The 21911-nt window shown below is 35.4% G+C and overlaps 1 protein-coding gene across 1 annotated transcript in view; it reads left to right on the top strand.

Moving 5' to 3' along the window:
- LOC128653168 (eosinophil peroxidase) overlaps nt 1-7750 on the top strand; it is a 37945-nt gene extending 30195 nt beyond the window's left edge. The window contains exons 11-13 of the mRNA XM_053706296.1: nt 1016-1253; nt 3662-3873; nt 6614-7750. Coding sequence (XP_053562271.1) covers nt 1016-1253; nt 3662-3873; nt 6614-6636 — 473 coding nt within the window. The 3' untranslated portion in view covers nt 6637-7750. The remainder of the gene's footprint in view (nt 1-1015; nt 1254-3661; nt 3874-6613) is intronic.
- Nucleotides 7751-21911: the final 14161 nt, after the last annotated feature.

Raw genomic sequence — 21911 nt, 5'->3', positions numbered from 1 at the left:
AAGAACATGTAAACATTGGGTGTTTCTAAACTCAGGACAAAATTTAGAAACTATTTAGCATGGTTTTTGTTTGGTGGTTGTAGATGTATAACAGATTTTGGGGGTCAAAGTTAGAAAAAGTGTGTTTTTTTCAATTTTTTCCTCATATTTTATAAAATTTTTTATAGTAAATTATAAGATATGATGAAAATAATGGTGTATTTTGAAAGTCCATTTAATGGCGAGAAAAACGGTATATAATATGTGTGGGTACATTAAATGAGTAAGGGGAAAATTACAGCTAAACACAAACACCGCAGAAATGTAAAAATAGCCTTGGTCCCAAACGGACAGAAAATGGAAAAGTGCTGTGGTCATTAAGGGGTTAAAGAAGATGTTTTTTCTCTCACATTATCAGATACAAAAGTTCCCTTTAATTCTTCTGAGAGAGGATTAAATAACATATTATAAAAAAATAAGTTTAGGGTTTCATTTTGTTAAGTACATAGTTAGGGTGTTGCTCAGGAGCTTTGCTATAGAAAATTGAATTGCATGGTGCGCTTTCATTTTTTATTTACTGACACTGATAGCTCAGAGGAAACAGGCTTTATGCGACATTGCTATAATAATAGTATAGTATAGTTGAGCAAGAAGTCTTTTCACAGGGCCACATAGTATGTTGTCTACTTTATCTATTTTGTGGGGGGGGTTAGATTTTTTGTGACAATGTTGATACACATAATAGCACTGATATACAAGATTTATTGGAAATTACACATTTTTCTAAATATTATGACACTTACACTATACATAGTGTACTGACTAATGTTCTCCCCAATAAATAATCACTGTGCATATCCAGAAATCTTATCTCCATGATTACTAAATCCTTCTCTCTTGCTATATATATATATACACACACACATATATGTGACACCAGTGGTTGGGACATTTTAACTGGCAATTTTAGCACAAGATAAGCTACTGTAGCATGGGGAATTGGCCTATAACTGCTGATCATGTTTCGTTCTCCTAGGGTACAATGCATGGAGGAGGTTTTGTGGTCTCTCTCAGCCTCGGAATTTAGAAGAGCTGGCAGCAGTGCTACGAAATAGAGAGTTGGCTCAAAAATTCATGAATCTGTATGGGACACCTGCAAATATTGACATCTGGATGGGAGGTGTCGCTGAGCCTCTGGTGCCAGGAGGCAGAATTGGTGAGCTGCTTTCTTGTCTGATTGGGAACCAGCTCCGTAGAGCACGTGATGGGGATCGGTAAGTTAAACTGTTCTATGATAAAAAGCAGTTCCCAGATATTTTTTTTAAAATATAAAGGGCTATATTACAAGTGGAGCGCTAATTTATTGCGCACGCACAACCAGGCAAATTACAAGTGGCTGTTTATTGCTACCACAAGCTCGCGATAACAATTAGCGCTTATAAAATTAACCAGAGATCAGATCTCTGGTTAATTTTATAATTGTGCCCTAAATATAGTGTAGTGTATTTTATTAAAAAATAAAAATTGTTTCATTTTTATTTTTTTATAAAATAACTGCACTAGACAGCATTTTGGGGGTAAAGTTGGTGGGTGTGGGGTACTGAAAAGTGCCCTCACATAGCAGTCTATTGGAACTGTGTGTTCCCAGTAAATATATATTTATATGCTTATATACATATATATTTATGTGTTAATATGTATATATACACATATTAACACATAAATATATATGTAAATAATCATATACATATATATTTACTGGGAACACACAGTTCTAAAAGACCTCTATGTAACGTCACTTTTCAGTAATCATATACACAGGGGCGAAATTACTGGGGGTGCAGAGGTCGCAATTGCGATTGGGCCCCCAAGAGTGGGGGCCCATCTTCCAAAAAAAAAAAAAAAATTTAAATTAAAAACGTTGACCTGCCTGCACTGATATGATGTGAGTGTGACATGATGCTTCACTAGTGTCTCTGACTACAGGGGTTAGTGTTTCTGTTTTACCCATTGGTGTTTGTGTGTGTGTGTGTGTGTGTGTATGTATGTATGTGACTATGTGTGTATTTATGCATGTCTTAGATTATTGCACCTGGGCCCTGTGGTTTCTAGTTAACCCTCTGCATATACATATATATTTACTGGGAACACACAGTTCCAATAGACCTCTATGTAACGGCACTTTTTAGTAATCATATACATATATATTTACAATTTGCTGCCATCGCTGCACAACTTACCCCCTTCGTTGTCTTTGGAAACGTGTTCTAGTGAGCGCAATGCTTCCCAGCAATGCGAACGCAAACTCAAATTTGCATTGCTGTTAACTTGCAAAACCAGCGCACATTAGCATACATTGGTATTACTCAGTAAAGCAAAAATATTGCTTTCACAAAAGTGATATTTAGAGCTATACTTGTAATCTGGCCCAAAGCATTCTATTAAATCAAGAGGTGGATTATAGCTTTTCAATTATTCCTGGCAGTTTGGGACGGATGCAATGTTTTCACCATAAAATATAACAAATCCTTTGCATTTTCTACATAAGATAAAAACCTCTATGAATGTACTCTCTAATAGAGGAGCCTAGAATACAACTGGTTGTATCATATAAGTCATTACAAAGTAGGCTATATAATATTTCAAACACTTTCACTTGATTACAAGAAACATCTGAACTAAAAATACTTTTGCATAATTACCTATATAATGAGCACCTCCACCTGCCTCATGATCCTGTATTGGTATTTAGTTGCTTTAGCATTTTTAGGGCTATATAGACAGTATGCACACTTTCATTCATTGCATGCCCATGTGCGCAAATTGCTAGGTATTCCCTGAGAACATCACGTAGAATTATTCTTATCAATCTGTACCTGTGTTAGCACTGATGTCACCATCAGAAGCTTTGCACTATTTATTTACGTGGCTATCCAAACCACATCTATGTAAGTTTATGTAAATAGAAATCAGTCCGACAGGATTCCATTGTTTTGAGGCTGTGAAAAGACTTTGATCCCACAAGGATCTGTCCCCCCCCCAAAAAAAAAAAATACATAATCCAGCAGGGTCTAGATTAGTAAAGGATAGATAGACAGCAGAAATGTCTTGTTGGGGAGCCAAGCAGAATCATATTTCAGGGCAGCCTGTTTAAGGAACTGCGTTTTTTCTAATCACCACTAGAGGCTGCTAAACTTGTGGTAAATGAAAATCAACTGTGAATAAAAAAGCTCTGCACAGAAAGCAATCAGTTTGCTGTGGAACATTTTTCTTAGTGCTGTAATGTTTGTTAGGGGTGTTTGCAAAGCTGTGCACCAACTCCCTCTTGTGTATGTGTGTGCACATGCCTTTGTATGTGCATGTGTTCTTGTTGTGTGTGTGTGTATGTGCATCTGTTTGTGCGCATGTCTGTGTTTATGTTTGTGTTTGTATGTGTGCATCTGTGTGTGTGCATATGTGCATGTATGTGTGCATGTGTTTGTGTAGGCGTCTTTAATGTATGTGTGCGCACATGTATTTGTGTGTGTGTGTGTGGGTGTGTATATTTTTATTTATGTATATATGTGTGAGTATATGTGTGTATGTGTATATATGTGTGTGTATGTGAATATAAAATACTTACAGGTACTGTATATATGATTATAAACATTTTCTAACATTCTTATATTTTTATTTTGGACAGATTTTATTATGAGCAAACTTCAGTATTTAATGCAGCTCAGAGGAGATCAATAGAACGGGTAACTTTGGCTCGTGTCGTCTGTGAGAACACCAGGATTACTGAAGTCCCTGTAAATGTGTTTATGGGTAACAGCTACCCTGCAGATTTTGTAAGATGCTCCCGGATCCCTGCTCTGGACTTGAGACCCTGGAGAAGAAGGGAAAATGGAGCAGGTAAGTAAGGCATTAGTAAGGAAATAATCTCAGTAATTTGCTTTCATATAGTAGTTATTTTATAATTTAGTTGATAATTCTGTGTGTATATTTGTATGTGCTGTGTATTTTGTGTTTTCCAACCCCATGGTTACAGGAATACTTACCCCATAACTGCCCAAAGCTGGAGAAAATAGTTGTTAGGTGGGACAGCCAATCAGAAACTGTATTAGCCAACCGATTACAAACAACAGACCACATTGGGGTAGCCCTGCCCTCTCCTATTCCTGTAAGATGGTTTAGCACTGATTCCGTTTAGTTCATTAACAATAAGTTATTAAAGGGATACTAAACCCACATTTTTTTTTTCATGATTCAGAAAGAGCATGCAAGTTTAATCAACTTTCTAATTTACTCCTATTTTCAATTTTTATTTGTTCTCTTGCTATCTTTATTTGAAAAGCAGTAATGGAAAGCTGAAGAGCCGGCCCATTTTAGGTTCAGCACCCTGAATAGCACTTGCTTAGTTGTGGCTACATTTAGCCACCAATCAGCCAGTGTTACCCAGGTGCTTAACCAAAAATGGGCTGGCTCCTAAGCTTAAAATTCCTGCTTTTCAAATAAAGATAGCATGAGAATGAAGACAAATTGATAATAGGAGTAAATTAGAAAGTTGCTTAAAACTGCATGCTCTATCTGAATCATGAAATAAAAAAAGTGGGTTTCGTATGCATTTAAAAGGGGAATTTAAACAAACATACATATATTTCTTTCTAATTTCGATCTAATAGCTAAATATCCATATATATTTTTATATACAATAAATTTCACACCTAAACTATTGTATGCCCACTTATATTGCAAATAATGATTTATCAATCATCATTGTTGATGCAAAATTGATAATCTGCCTTTAAAGGATATGAAACACATTTTTTTGATGATTCAGATAGAGCGGGCAATTTAAAATAGCTTTCAAATTTACTTTTATTATCATTTTTTCTTTGTTTCTCTTGGTATCTTTTGTTGAAAAGCAGGTACTCCATTTCTGGAGCACTAAACGTTTTGCATGAATATTATCCATTTGCAAGACCACTAGATGGCAGCACTATTTCCTGTCATGTAGTCCCTCAGATGCCTACCTAGGAATCTCTTCAACAAAGAATATCACAGGAACAAGCTAATTTAATAATGGAAGAAAATTGGAAACTTTTTTAAAATGGTATGCTCTGTCTGAATCACAAAGGGAACATTTTGGATTGCATATCCCTTTAAGAGAGCAAATGCCAAACGAGACAATCTAAGGGGGAGAGAACCACTATTTCACACTATTTCCCAGAACTGTGGATAACAGTATTAACCCTAGCCTCCCTGATAGAAAGTGCAACATTCAATATTTTAAAATGTATTTTACAGTAAAAGGTTGCCAAATATATTATGAATGTGCATTGCAATAATGTTATACGGGTACAGATCCTGAAATTACTAAAAATTACTGTTTTAATTGCCAGTAAATCCCAATTTTCTCTGCTCGTGTGTTTGGTTTTGTTTTTGTGTTCTAAAATGCTAATTCTAGTCCTTACTTATTTAAAACAATAACTGTCTGATTACAGAACTCTATTAACTTTCGGAAGCTACTATGTATGTAAAAGTATAAGAATAATATAAAATTACATTTAGGTTGCATGTATAAATTGAGTAAATGACCTAAATAGCTAAACCCGAAGAAAATGCTTTTATTATTTTTATATATATATATATATATATATATATATATATATATATATATATATATATATATGTTTGTGTATATATGTGTTTATCTGTGTATATATGTATGTATATACATATATAAATATATAAATACCCATATATATATATATATATATATATATATATATATATATATATATATAAAATATATTCACACATATATATATATATACTGTATTTATACGTATATACATACAGCATACATATATATGCATACATTCATACACATGTTTAGACTTACTGTATATGTATTCTAGCCCTTACCATTCAAATACATTGTCATAACCCATATAAATTTAGACCCTTATAAAAAAAATATAATTTTTATCAGATAGTGTATATATGAGTGTAACAGTTTATTTTAATGTATTCATGTTTGGTGCACTTTTTTTTAACACTTAGCCATTTTGAAAGGACTAAAACGACTAGCGCAAAAAAAAAAAAAGCAAATGCTTACTTTCAACTTGTAATACACGTGCAAGTTAAAGTGGTCTCGATATTGCTTACCTTGCACAAACAATAGTGTGCCACTTGCAATCTAGCCAATAGGGTTTGATCACAATCTTTTAGAAAATTGTATCAAATGATTTCTCTACAAAAATCCCCATTGACTTTAAAGGGACACTCAGCTCAAATTAAACTTTTATGATTCAAATAGAGCAGGCAAGTTTAAAACAACTTTCCAATTTACTTCCATTAACAAAACGTGCAATTACATTTTTGGAGTTACCAGTTCCTACTGAGCATGTGCAAGAATTCACAGAATATATGTATATGCATTTGGGATTGGCTGATGGGCTGTCACATGCTAAAGGGGGACTGGAAATAGCCAGTATATTACTATTCCACTAAAATGCCTCTTGCAGCTAAATGTTTATGACTCAGGCTTGTTACAGGTCCAGTTTGTGTTTAAAATATAAGCAAGATATTCTATGTTCTTTATTTGTCTTCTGAAATAATTGTGTGTTTTTTTTTCTTTTTATTCTAGAGCCTGAAGATTTCTCTTACTAGGAACATACACATAAGATCTACAGAGTGAAAATGTTAATTGGAAGTGCAGTGCTCACGCATCTTTTTTTATAAAGCACGTTGTGCCATTTGCTTTTCTTGATAATCATATTTTGTGGATAGTTCCATTTAAAGCAAAATCTTCAGATAAATGTACAATATCTAATAAAGATTGTATCTGAAAGAGATATGTTATTATTAAACATTGTGCATATACATTTTAGAGTACAGTGTAAGCATTTTGGTTGACATTTTTTTATTTGGGAAAAGGTTGCATAAATATGTTTGAAACACCTCATATACTAAATCATTGCAAAGGATGTGCGTGTCTATGTGTGAATAAAAGTGTTTATGTGTCTATGTATATATGAGTGTGTATATCTGAGTGAGTGTGTGTATATGTGTGAATGAGTGTGTGTGAGTGTGCATGTATGTGTATATGTGTGAATTAATGTGTGTATCTGAGTGAGTGTGTGTAAGTGCATATATGAGTGTGTCTGTGTGTGTGTGTTTATGTACTGTATATGAGTGAATGAGTGTGTATATCTGAGTGAGTGTGTGTGCGAGTGTGTCTGTGTGTGTGTGTATATTTGTGAATTAGTGTGTGTATGTGAGTGAGTGTATATCTGTGAATTAGTGTGTGTATTTGAGTGAGTGTGTGTGAGTGCATATTTGTGAATTAGTGTGTGTTTGTCAGTGTGTAACAGTTTTAAGTATAAGTATCAGCTATAAATATACTACATTGACCTACAGACAGCTGACAAGGGGAGGTTAGGGCCAGAATATTGTTCCCCATCATTATTAGCATTTTGCAACAGAAATGTAATTTTTTTGCTGCATGCAAATGTGGGTTGATCACATTTCTTTAGAAAAATGTGTCAAATTATTTATCTACATAAATCCCCATAGATCTAAATAGTGATTTTCTTTTGAAAAATGAAGTAAGTTTTTCTAAAGGATTTTGGTCGACCCCTGTGTTAGTAATATTCTAGTTATGCATTTATCATCCTTAAGGCATTAGCTTTCTTTCCAAGTGATTTTTATTGCTCGTTACAGAAGTTACTCAGATGTGAATGGTAACTGTAGTGATTTTTACAATAAATGACATTTAAATCAATCTGTTTAATGCTTTGTATAGTTTTGCATACTAAGTGCTATTAGATACATTTCCTTGTCTTCAGCATTCCATTGTGTACATGTAGCCTCTGTAAAATATGTGATTATTAGCAATTATGAGTTAGACATGTTCTCTGCAATTATTAATCTATAAATTAAGTTTTGCATAGTTTACACCATGGCCTCCATTACATATGCAGTCTTTTTTGGTATCTCATATATGACGTAACATAGAAGTTACACACGTATATTTCACCCGTCGCCCGCAATATTTACTCCCATAAGCTAACATGGGGCCGCGTCGTAAATCAGTATCCAGTAAGAAATCTTACTCCATTTTTACCTCGCCATAAAAGGCAGCCGTAGCAAGCCTTGCTCTGAGTATGGGAGCACCGTAACTCCCGAAAATGCCTGCAAAAATAAACTAACACCTAACGCATGCGCAATGTCTATCTACCTGTCAACTGCAATCCCCCACCACAATAACTAATAAAGTCTATTAACCCCATATACGCCATCAAACCCACACCGCAGGTAATAACTAAATTATTAACCCCTAAACCGCCATAGCCCACAACGCAATTAACCTATTTAATTATTAACCCCTAAACCACCATAGCCCACAACGCGATACACCTAACCCCTAACCTAACACCCCCTAACCTAATCCCCCTAGCCTATCACCCCCTAAATGAACTAAAATTACCTAATTTACAAAATACTAAAGTTACTCTTAAATTACAAAACACTAACACTACTTTAAAAATAAAAATTAACTAAGTATTAATTAAAGGGGCATTCTAATCAAAATTCTGGAGTAGACTGTCCCTTTAAGCTAGAATTACAGAAAATAATAAAATCTAAGATTACAGAAAATAATAAAGAAAATTACAAAATTTTAAACTAATTACACCTAATCTAATCCCCCTAATAAAATAAAAAAGCCCCCCAAAATAATACAAATCCCTACCCTATACTACATTACAAATATCCCTTAAAAGGGCCTTTTGCGGGGCATTGCCCCAAAGTAATCAGCTTTTTTACCTGTAAAAAAAAGTACAATACCCCCCCAACATTAAAACCCACCACCCACACACCCAACCCTACTCTAAAACCCACCCAATCCCCCCTTAATAAAACCTAACACTACCCCCTTGAAGATCACCCTACCTTGAGACGTCTTCACCCAGCCGGGCACAAGTGGTCATCCGATCCGGGCAGAAGTCTTCATCCTATCCGGGCAGAAGAGGACATCCAGACCGGCAGAAGTCTTCCTCCAGGCGGCATCTTCTATCTTCTTCCATCCGGAGCAGAGCGGGTCCATCTTGAAGACATCTGACGTGAAGCATCCTCTTCTTTCTTGATCCGACAACTAAATGACGGTACCTTTAAGTGACGTCATCCAAGATGGCGTCCCTTGAATTCCGATTGGCTGATAGGATTCTATCAGCCAATCGGAATTAAGGTAGGAAAAATCTGGCTGATGCAATCAGCCAATCAGATTGAAGTTCAATCCGATTGGCTGATCCAATAAGCCAATAGGATTGACCTTGCATTCTATTGGCTGTTCCGAACAGCCAATAGAATGCAAGGTTAATCCTATTGGCTGATTGGATCAGCCAATCGGATTGAACTTCAATCCGATTGGCTGATTGCATTAGCCAATCAGATTTTTCCTACCTTAATTCAGAATTCAAGGGATGTCATCTTGGATGACGTCACTTAAAGGTACCGTCATTTAGTCGTCAGTCAAGAAAGAAGAGGATGCTCCGCGTCGGATGTCTTCAAGATGGACCCGCTCCGCTCCGGATGGAAGAAGATAGAAGATGCCGCCTGGATGAAGACTTCTGCCGGTCTGGATGTCCCCTTCTGCCCGGATAGGATGAAGACTTTTGCCCGGATCGGATGACCACTTGTGCCCGGCTGGGTGAAGACGTCTCAAGGTAGGGTGATCTTCAAGGCGGTAGTGTCTGGTTTTATTAAGGGGGGATTGGGTGGGTTTTAGAGTAGGGTTGGGTGTGTGGGTGGTGGGTTTTAATGTTGGGGGGGTATTGTACTTTTTTTTTACAGGTAAAAGAGCTGATTACTTTGAGGCAATGCCCCGCAAAAGGCCCTTTTAAGGGCTATTTGTAATGTAGTATAGGGTATTTTTGGGGGGCTTTTTTATTTTATTAGGGGGATTAGATTAGGTGTAATTAGTTTAAAATTTTGTAATTTTCTTTATTATTTTCTGTAATCTTAGATTTTATTATTTTCTGTAATTCTAGCTTAAAGGGACAGTCAACTCTGGAATTTTGATTAGAATGCCCCTTTAATTAATACTTAGTTTATTTTTATTTTTAAAGTAGTGTTAGTGTTTTGTAATTTAAGAGTAACATTAGTATTTTGTAAATTAGGTAATTTTAGTTTATTTAATGGTGTTAGGCTAGGGGGGTTAGGTTAGGGGGGGTTAGGCTAGGGGGGTTAGGTTAGGGGTTAGGTGTATTGCGTTGTGGGATATGGCGGTTTAGGGGTTAATACTTAAATAGGTTAATTGCGTTGTGGGCTATGGCAGTTTAGGGGTTAATAATTAAATAGGTTAATTGCATTGTGGGCTATGGCGGTTTAGGGGTTAATACTTAAATAGGTTAATTGCGTTGTGGGCTATGGTGGTTTAGGGGTTAATACTTAAATAGGTTAATTGCGCTGTGGGCTATGGCGGTTTAGGGGTTAATAATTTAGTTATTAATTGTGGTGTGGGTTTAATCGCGGATATGGGGTTAATAGTTTAAATAGGCATATTGCGTTGTGGGGGGTTGTCGGTCTAGGGGTTAATACATTTATTATTAGTAGTGAGAGGGGGGATTGCGGATATAAGGGTTATACGTGTCGGGCTTATTTTGGGAGGCGTGTTAGACAGTTACGGGAGATTTTAGATCTTCTTTACTTTTCTTAGGCACCGGCAGTTTCTAAAGTGCCGTAAGTCACTGGCGACTCCAGAAATTTGTATTTACTCTTATTTCTGGACATCGCTATTTTATCCGACTTACGCCACATAGGAAATGCCGGCCCCATATATGTAATACCCCGATGTGCGAGGTGAAATTACGGGCGGTGCAGGTTTCCATGCTTGCGCCGAAACCTGCGCCGTATATGTGATTGCGCCCCATGTGCGACCAGAATGTGTAACCATAGATCTGTAAGTGCTGACCAGTAGATCACATAACTGTGTGACCAGTAGGTGTAACCGTAGATCTGGAGTAGAAATTATCAGCTAGATTATGAGTTTTGCGTTATGAGTGAAAAAGCATTGTTATGCTTCATAACGATGCTTTTTCCCTAACGCCGCTATTACAAGTCTTGTCAGAATAGGTGTACCGCACACCTTTTTGGCCGTCACGCAATGTCAGTACCGCACTTTTTAAAAAGTCCTTTTTTAATGGGACTCCCATAGAGCCGGTATTATGAGTTTTGCGGTGAGGCCAAAAAGTGAGCGGTACAGCCTAAAATTACAAGATCTGTACCGCCATATAAAGTCAGTAGTTATGAGTTTTATGCTACAAAGCTGTAACATAAAACTCATAACTAAACTGTCACAAAGTACACTAACACCCATAAACTACCAATTAACCCCTAAATCGAGGCCCTCCCGCATCGCAAACACTATAATAAAATTATTAACCCCTAATCTGCCACTCCGGACATCGTCACCACTATTAAAATGTATTAACCCCTATTCCGCTCCCCGACATTGTCACCACTATAATAAACCTATTAACCCCTAAACCGCCGCCCTCCTGCATCACAAACACTATTTAAATATTAACCCCTAATCTGTCGTTTGCCCACACAGCCGCTATAATAAACCTATTAACCACTAAACCGCAAGCCCCCACAACAAAATAAACTAAATTAAACTATTAACCCCTAAACCTCTGGCCTCCCACATCACTGCATAAATATATTAACCCCTAAACCTAACCCTAACGTAACCCTAACCCTAAGCACAAGTCTAACCCTAACGTAACCCTAACCCTAACACCCCCTAACTTAAATATAATTAAAAAAATCTAAATAAACCTTACAATTATTACCTAAATAATTTAAAACTAAATACTATTTAAAACTAAATACAAACTTACCTGTAAAAAAAAAACCTAAGCTAGCTACAATATAACTAATATAGTTACATTGTAGCTAGCCTAGGTTTCATTTTTATTTCACAGGTAAGTTTGTAATTATTTTAACTAGGTAGTCAGGTTAGTAAATAGTTATTAACTATTTACTAGCTACCTAGTTAAAATAATTGCAAAAAAAAGTAAACATTAGATTAGGAGTAATTTATAGTTTTTATTTTTGATAATTTTGTTTTTTATTTTGTGTAATTTAGTGTTTATTTTTTTTGTAATTTAGATAATTGTATTTGATTAATTTAATTTATTTTATTTTATTGTAATGTTAGTTTTTAGTGTAAGGCAGGTTAGGTTTTATTTTACAGGTAACTTCGTATTTATTTTAACTAGGTAGCTAGTACATAGTTAATAACTGTTTACTAACTAGTCTACCTAGTTAAAATAAATACAAACTTAGCGGTAAAATAAAAATAAAGCCTAAGCTAGCTACAATGTAACTATTAGTTATATTGTAGCTATCTTAGGTTTTATTTCACAGGTAAGTTTGTATTTAGTTTTAAATATGAATTATTTAGGTGATAATTGTAAGGTTTATTTAGATTTATTTAGTTAGGGGGTGTTAGGGTAGGGTTATGCTTAGGGTTACGTTAGGGTTAGGGTTAGGGTTACATTAGGGTTATATTTAGGGGTTAATATATTTATTTAGTGTTAGTGATGTTGGAGGCCATAGGCTTAGGGGTTAATAACTTTAGTATAGTGGCAGCGACATTGGAGGTGGCAGATTAGGAGTTAATAACTGTAATGTAGGTGGCATCGATGTAAAGGGTGTCAGATTAGGAGTTAGTAACATTATGTAGGTTGCGGCGATGTCGGGGGCAACAGATTAGGGGTGTTTAGACGTGGTTTTTATGTCAGGGTGTTAGGTTTAAACGTAACTTTTTCTTTCCCCATAGACATCAATGAGGCTGCGTTACGGTGCTTTTCTTTCCACGATTGCAGGTGTTAGGCTTTTTTTTTGCCGGCTCTCCCCATTGATGTCTATGAGAATCGTGCACGAGCACGTCTAAGCAGCACTTGTATTTGGGTGAAGCATGGAGCTCAACGCCACCATATTGCCCGAGCAAGCCGGGTTTTTGTACACCTGTAATAGCAGTGCTATGAAAGGTGAGCGATGAAAATAGCGTACACAAAATTAGCGAGCAGTCATAACGACATAACTTGTAATCTAGCCATATGTAAGATGTGAATACAAAAATCTGTATGCAAATGACATAAGAACACAATACTCTCCTTAGATAGTGGACCGCTGCCTTCTTGCAGTCTCTCCCAAGGGACTGTAGTAAATAGCGTAGTAGAATATAGATTTCGCAGGTCCTATGGGAATTCTTGTCTGACTTTAAAGATCTCTGATAATAAAGGAGAAGGGCTTGATGTATTTGTAAATATTCAGTAATAAGAGTGCAGTATACTCACTCCATATAATCTGTATGTTCGGCCCGTCTGAGAAATGAACCCCTCAGTTTTCAAAACACATCCAAATCCATTAAAAAGCGAAATCCAGCATTGTCACAGCAAAAACAGCACAAGATACAAGTTAAGATAAAAGCAAAAAACAAATCTTTAATGTAGCTCAACGCGTTTCAACAATAAAATATCTTTTTCAAGAGCAAATAAAATAAAGTGAACAATTGCTGTGCTGTGAATAACATTTTAGACTTATATACAGATTGCATATGTTCCAATTTCCGGTTTATCCGGAAAGCGCACTCACAATAAATTTCAAAATACCCCAAGTTATCAGTTTGTTTATAAACAGGAAAAGTGCATAACTAGTTAAAAATTGTTGAGAATGTTTAAATGAAGATTGGATTAAATTTTAAAATTATTTTTGATTTACATATTTCCTGGGTATCAACAAATTTTATTTAGACCATTCCGAGGTAAGAATTTAAAAATTGACCAATAGGAATGCAAATTTCTAAGTCCTCAAACAGGTAGTTACATTTTAGAAGTTCCGTCTCAGGTCCGTTAATCGTCACATGACTTTTTAAAGCAATCAAAGAGGAATTTAAACGGTTCATAATAAAGAAAGTTGTGTCATTGCCGTCCTATTCAAAGTTCAAAATGCATTTTCATTGGATCTTTGCTGTCCAATCATAGCGTATTTGTGTCCCAAAATTTTGGCTGAGAGAAGAAATTATCCGGAGTGACGATATTCAATTCTATAAAAATTTACAAAAACAAGTGAACAGTATTTGTGTCTTATAAAAATATATTCTTTTAAAACATGCATAATAGTGAAACATATTCTAATGGTTTATCCAAACCATAAATATGAAGTGCTAATTTTACATTTTTTGAAAATTACTTTTTATATACATACTTTATATATATATATATATATATATATATATATATATATATATATATATATATATATATATATATATATATATATACATATATATATATATATATATACTTTTTATATGTGCAAAATCCATAATACAAAAACATTTATAAAATAAAATTCAGAGTAAATCAATAAAAGTGCAATATTTAGAAATAACAATAAAGTATATACAACATTTTGTCAAATAATAATAAAAAATGTTTTATATAAAAGCTGCTATTCTAATATCTTTATTTAGACCCCATTGACCGTAAGTCCTTAGGATATGAATCCAACAAAGTTCTCTCTTGTCCAATTCTACTTCTATTTTCCCACCTCTTCAATGTGTGCAGACTAGTTCTATCCTAATCCATATAACATTTTGGACATCAATTTTTTGACATGTGTTACAGTGTAATGGGACTCCATGATCTTCATGTTTTTTTTATCTATTTTGTTGAGATGTTCCAAGATTCTTGTTTTGGCAAACCTAGTTGTTTGACCTTAATATTGGATGTTACAATTACACTGTAATAGATAAATAACATTTTTGGTTTTGCAGCTTATAAAATTCTTTATCTCAAATGTCTTTCCCGTTACTGAAGATGTAAAGGTCTTATGTACCCTTTTGGTATAGTTGCAACCTTTGCAATGACCACAAGTATAAAAACCCTTAAGATTTAAAATTAGCATAGGGATTGGAGAGTTCATACCTCTAATTAGAGATGGTGCTAACTTTTGTTTGAGAATGATTCCTCTCCTGAACGTTATTGATGGTTTATTTGGTATAATTCTATCTAAAACCTCGTCACTTTTTAAAACATGCCAGTGTTTTTGAATATTGTTTTTAATTTGATTATGACCAGAGTTGAAAGTAGTGATAAATCTTGGAAAAGATTGATTTTGTCTAGATTCTCGCTTTTGAATATGTAATAATAGACTTCTATCTTTGGTTTTGATCTCTTTTTTGAGTATAGTTGACTGTTCCTCATAATCTTCTAACCTATATCAATTGTGCCTAATGCATTGAAATTGTCCTTTTGGTACAGCTTTAAAGGGACAGTAAACACCAGAATTTTTGTTGTTTCCCAATTCCCCAATTTTGCATAACCAACACAGTTATAATAATATACTTTTTACCTCTGTGATTACCTTGTATCTATGCCTCTGCAAACTGCCCCCTTATTTCAGTTCTTTTGACAGACATTTTTAGCCAATCAGTGCTTACTCCTAGGAGCTTCACGTGCCTGAGCTCAATGTAATCTATATGAAACACATGAACTAAAGTGGTGAAAAACTGTCAAAATGCTTTCAGATTAGAGGCAGTCTTCAAGGTCTAAGAAAATAGCACATGAACCTCCTAGATTTAGCTTTCAACTAAGAATACCAAGAGGACAAAGCAAAATTGGTAATAAAAGTAAATTGGAAAGTTGTTTAAAATTACATGTCCTATTTAAATCATTAAATATTTTTTTTTTCTTTACTGTCCCTTTAAGCCATGAAGGGTGATGTTGACTATCTTGTCTGATTTAGGTGATAACATCACATTTTAAAAAAAAGGTTTTAGTGTGTATAGTACCATCTGTAACAAAGATTGATAGATCGAGGAAGGTCACTTCAGTTTCATGTATATCAGGTGTTAAAATTATATTAATTTCATTTTTATTTAAATGTAGAATGTAGTGTTGTAGAGTCCAGGCCTCCCTTCAAGGCCTCCCTTCACAGAACATCATCTATGTATCTCCGCCAAGTCACCAGGCTCGTTCTGAGTGGGTCATATGACCATACATGGACCATACATGGAGATGCTCAAAATAATTCATGTAAATATTAGTATAACTCAGAGCGAACCTGATGCCCATGGCGGCTCCACATATTTAACGGTATTTCTCATTGTTAAACCAAAAAAAGTTACGTGTTAAAATAAATTAAATTGATTGGATGATAAATTCAAGTAAAGGGATGGCTAGGTCAGGATCTTGTTCGAGTTTCCACCTGACTGCCAATAGACCCTTTTTATGATCAATGATATAACGTCCATTGTTGCCCAACAAAAATTCTCTTCCCATTTAATGTTGTTAATTGTGTTTATTACATGTGCAGAATCCTTCAAATATGATTTGGGTTTTTGTGCATAAGGCTGTAGGAAGAAATCAATAAAAGCAGACAAATTTGATGTAAGGGAATCAATCCCACAAATAATAGGACACCCTGGGGGCTTAATGGGATTTTTATGTAATTTAGGTAAAAAATAAAAAATAGGAGTTTTGGAATCTGTTTTATAAAGAAATTGATATTCTTGTTGGGAAATAATGTCGCGTTCTAAAGCTTCCAACAGCATCTCATGTGGTTCTTGACAAAAACAGTTTTTTGGATTATTTTTTAAAATTTGATATGTATTTTCATCTGACAATATCCTATTTGCTTCTAGTAAATAATATTCTCTGTCCATGATGTGTTAAACACAGTAGATCACATAACTGTATGACCAGAAGGTGTAACCGTAGAGCTATAAGTGTAGACCAGTAGAGCACATGACTGTGTGACTAGGTGTAGCCATAGATTTGTAAGTGTTGACCAGTAGATTACTTGACTGTGTGACCAGGTGTAACTGTAGATCTGTAAAGGTTGAACCAGTAGCTCACATGACTATGTGACTAGGTGTAACCATAGATTTGTTAGTGCTGACCACTAGATCACATCACTGTGTGACCAGAAGCTGTAACTGTAGATCTGTAAGTGTGGACCAGTAGATCACATGACTGTGTGACCAGAAGGTGTAACCGTAGATCTATAAGTGCTGACCAGTTGATCACATGACTGTGTGACCAGTAGATTACTTGACTGTGTGACCAGGTGTAACTGTAGATCTGTTTTGGAGTAGGGAAAGAATCAGCGCTAATTATAACCTAAAGCCAAATACATGTAGGGATCCTCTCAAAAAATCCCTCGGGTGTACAACTAGAAAGAAGAAAAAGTATTGGCGCTAACAGCTAGATTAAAGATCTATATTAAAAAGGAAAATTCCATAAATATATGAGCAAATGGGGTGTTTAATAAGACTAGAGTTTTTTTATATACTTATGACATATTACTATATAATGATAAACACTCTGGTTCAATTATAAAAGATATTTAATAGTGTATAAATTACAGAGAACAGTTAAAAATACCTCTAAATATGTCTAAAATATCAATCTAAGAACAGGTAAATCACAAGTTAATCACAAAAACTGAGTAGGGAAGGGGTAAGCAGGGCATTGAACCTAACTCTAAGGACGAGCTCAAAAAAGCAGATTACAATAGAGAGGTACAGTGGCCTGCAGAACAAATCCCTAGTCAAATATCTAAATACATAAGCAGAAACAGAATGTATCTGTAGCAAATCTAAGAGGACACGTAAATATAGCACTTAAAATGTAACAACCCTTAAAATCTGGACGTCCAGTATAAATAATGTAAGAAAGTATTGATAAAATAATTCAAAAAGTAAAAAAATGTCCCGTTGGAACAAGCAATCAGAAGTGTGGATCTATTTTGCTTTCATGACACGTTTGGTATTATATACCACCAATGTAGCAAATGAATCTCTTAAATTAATGCTCTCAAATGTAGTTGATCTTGCTCATAGAGTATTGGATCAAACCTCACACATTTGAGAGTGGTACCTTAATTATAGCTGCTAGAAACGAAAAGGCAGCTGGCTGTTGTTTAGAGCTAGTGGGTCCTCACGGTGTCTGTTCTATTTTGAATCTGTGTCAGATTACCGCCTTCTCCAAATCACTCCAAGCGGTGTACTCACAGATACAACTGAGCCTGTGCTGGCGTCTGCGATCTGAAGGCTCCTCCTTTCTCCACACGTAAGGTAGCGTGGAGCTGTGTCAGCCGTTTTCCGATGATTAGCGCACTCTCCGCTTTCAGTGAAAGCTGGACTGATGAGTCAGTTCAATAACAAAGGCTATAAGTTTAACCTTCTTGGCTTACAGCTGATAGTGAATTTTTGTTCCTTGGAGGTTCAATGCACTCCTCTTATTGCATCCAATGGAGTGTGTTAAGAGGTGCCTGAAAGGTGGGTGCAGGTGGGTGCAGGTGAACAAACTTCAACGCGTTTCTCCCCTTCCTGGAGCTTTTTCAAGAAGTGTTCATCTGTCATCTGAATCCCCTTAATATACACCTCATAGGTGTTTCATTGGTCAAAAGGTCTTGGGGGTGTGTAGCTTAATTCATTATAGATCCTTAAGGTGGTATTTGTTAATTCAATGCATTGCTGGTGTATTACACAGATACTTAACATATTTAACAGCATTTACTATTTGTACATGAAATCTCATAAACACTTTGGTTTATTTATAGGTCATAAATGGTTATAATCAGTAATTCTAAAACAGTACTATTAGATTTAAAGACGCAGTTCTTTAGGATTACACAAAAAATATATAGTAACATTTTAGTCATACATAAAGGGGCTTATATCCAATTCTGAATTTAGACCTAGGGGGTGTAGGGTTTTCATATTATATATTAGTTCAGCCTCTTTTTTGAGGAGTTTAGTCTCATAATTCCCCCCTCTCCAATCACGTTTTACTTTCATAATTCCCTAGAACGTAAAATCTTTAAGTCTGTTATTGTGGACATTCCTAAAATGACTATACAAATATGTGTCCATCTTTCCCTTTTCTATTATGCACAGGTGTTCCCTTATTCTTTCCCTTAATGTTCTTGAGGTCTCACCTAGGTACTGTTTTTTACAGCTACACTGTATTAAATAGATGACTCCTTTATCAGTGCAGCAAATTGTATCCATAATGGGAAATACTTTGCCCGTCTGGGTGGAAGAGTATTGTTTTATTTTATTGCTGTAATTGCAAGACCTGCAACAATGAAAGGGAAAAAAACCTTTAAGTGTATTACCTAACAGGTCCTGTTCTTTTAGGGGGGTTTTGTTTTAAACTCACTTGGCGCTAATATTGTTTTCAAATTTCTGGATTTCCTATAGATGAATTTTGGATTAAGGGTGATTTTATCTCCTATAATTGGATCCTCTCTCACATGATGCCAATGTTTCTTGATTATTTTTTCTATGCTTTTGTGTTCTCCATTAAAGTTTGTGATGAATGGGACTGATATTTCATTTATTGACTGTGTTTCAATGGTAGTTTTGTCTTTATATTTGAGTAATGTTGCTCTATCTATGTGTTTAACTTCTTCATAGTTCACCTCTATGAGTTTATCTTCGTAGCCTTTTTCTCCAAATTTTTTGCTTAGAATTTTTGCCTGTTCTTCATAATCTAATAGGTTTGAACAGTTTTTTCTTATTCGTAAGAACTGTGCTCTAGGGATATTAGTTTTCCATTTAGGCAAGTGGCAGCTATCCGCGTGTATAAAAATGTTAGCATCTACCTTTTTGAAAAATGTTTTTGTTGTAAATGTATCTGTTTCTAGTTATATGTCAAGGTCAAGAAATTAGATCTTTTCTTTATTTCAAATGTGAAGTGCAATCCTCTATTATTTGTGTTCATGGCTGTAAAGAATTCGGTTAGTGTAGTGTCATTCCCTTTCCATATGATCAAGATATCATCTATATACCTTTTGTAGGACACCAAGTTTTTCGCCAAGCTATTTGAACCCAGAAAATCGGACTCCCAATCTTCCATAAATAGGTTCGCATAGCTTGACGCAAACCTGGTGCCCATTGCAGTTCCTTTTATTTGTACGTACATTTTTTGATTGAAGGAGAATGTATTATTCACTAAAATGAATCTAATACTCTCTATAATGAATTCTCTTTGTTCTTTATCAATTGTTTCATCTTTAGAGAGAAAATTTGAAACCGCTTTAATGCCTAAATCGTGTGCAATATTGGTGTACAATGATGTTACATCACACGTGGACAGTAGTATAGCTCCCTCTATTTTGAGATTATCTAATAATTGTAGTACTTGAGTTGAATCTTTTAGAAAGGACGGTAATTGTTTGACGTATTTCTGGAGAAATCTGTCTATGTATTGTGATAGATTTGATGTTAATGATTGTATGCCTGAGATTATTGGGCGACCGGCGGGGTTTTTTAGATCTTTATGGATTTTGGGCAGGAAATAGAATATTGGTATTTTAGGAAATTCTGGGTATATATAGTTATATTCTTTCGTGTTTAGAATGCCTTTTTCTTTTGCTATGTCCAAATGCATTTTTAAAAGAATTTGATCTACCCTAGTGGGATCTCTGTAACTGTAGATCTGTGCTGACCAGTAGAACACATGACTGTGTGATTAGGTGTAACCATAGATTTGTTAGTGCTGACCAGTAGATCACATGACTGTGTGACCAGTAGGTGTAACCATAGATCTGTATTTGTTAACCATTAGATCACATAACTGTGTGACCAGAATATGTAACTGTAGATCTGAAAGTGTTTACCAGTGGATCACATGACTATGTGACCAAGTGTAACCGTAGATCTGTAAGTGTGGAACAGTAGAAAACATGACTGTGTGACTAGGTGTAGCTATAGATCTAGAGTAGAAAAAGGAGTCCAAATCCGTATGGTGAATAAAATCAGAAATACTTTATTGTAAACATCCAGGTTAAAAACACGTTAGAAAAGAACTAACAGGTTTTACGCGTTTCGGCCGGAGCCGTATTCATAAACCTGTAAGTAACATCGCTACTCAAGTTTAAAAAGCGTGCTCTAAGAAGTCATTGGCTAGTGTAGACACACCTACCAATGTACTCTGTATTTTGGTACTCTCGAGGAGGTGTTGCCAGTGTTCAAAAGAGGTTTTGATAACTAACAGCTCTTTCTCACCAATAGAATAGTTCAATTCTGGAGGTGTCATCAATTTAGAGTAGTAGGCAATTGGATGCAAAGGATCACTGAGAGATTTTCGTTGGGAAAGTATGGCCCCTATGGCATAATCGGATGCATCTACCTCAAGCACGTATTGTAATTCAGGATTTGGAAATTGGAGTATGGTTGCCACTGTGAATGATGTCTTCTGGAGTCCATCTGAAAGGTGAATTTGATCCAGTGAGGCTACTAAGAGGCTTGGCTATGTGAGAGAATCCCTTTATGAATTTACGGTAAAAGTTGGCGAATCCTAAAAATAACTGTACTTCTTTTTTACTTCTTGGTGTTGGCCATTTTTGGATGGCTTCTATCTTATTGTCTTCCATCTTGATACCGGTAGGGCTTATGTGATAACCCAAGAAAGATATCTCTGTGACATGAAACAAGCACTTTTCAGGTTTCGCATATAAATGATGCATCCCAAGACGACCTAATACACATCAGACATGTTTTCGGTGTTCTCCGAGGTTATTAGAATAAATGAGGATGTCATCTAAATAAACCACCATGCACACGTCCAATAGGTCTCTGAAGATGTCATTAATGAAGTATTGGAACATGGCAGGGGCATTGCAGAGACCGAAAGGTCACCAGGTACTCAAATAAGCCATATCTTGTTTGAAAGGCTGTAAGCCACTCATCAGCCTCTCTAATTCTGACTAAATTGTAGGCTCCTCTTAGGTCTAGTTTAGTATATACTTGTGCTTGACTGAGTCGCTCTACCAGTTCGGGAATGAGAGGGAGAGGGTAGCGTTTTTACGGTCTTTTTGTTCAGTTCCCGATAGTCGATAATGGGTCGAAGTGAGTCATC

Source organism: Bombina bombina, chromosome 3 (genome assembly GCF_027579735.1).
Source record: "Bombina bombina isolate aBomBom1 chromosome 3, aBomBom1.pri, whole genome shotgun sequence".
Classification (NCBI taxonomy): domain Eukaryota; kingdom Metazoa; phylum Chordata; class Amphibia; order Anura; family Bombinatoridae; genus Bombina; species Bombina bombina.
This window is presented reverse-complemented; position numbering and strand designations above follow the sequence as displayed.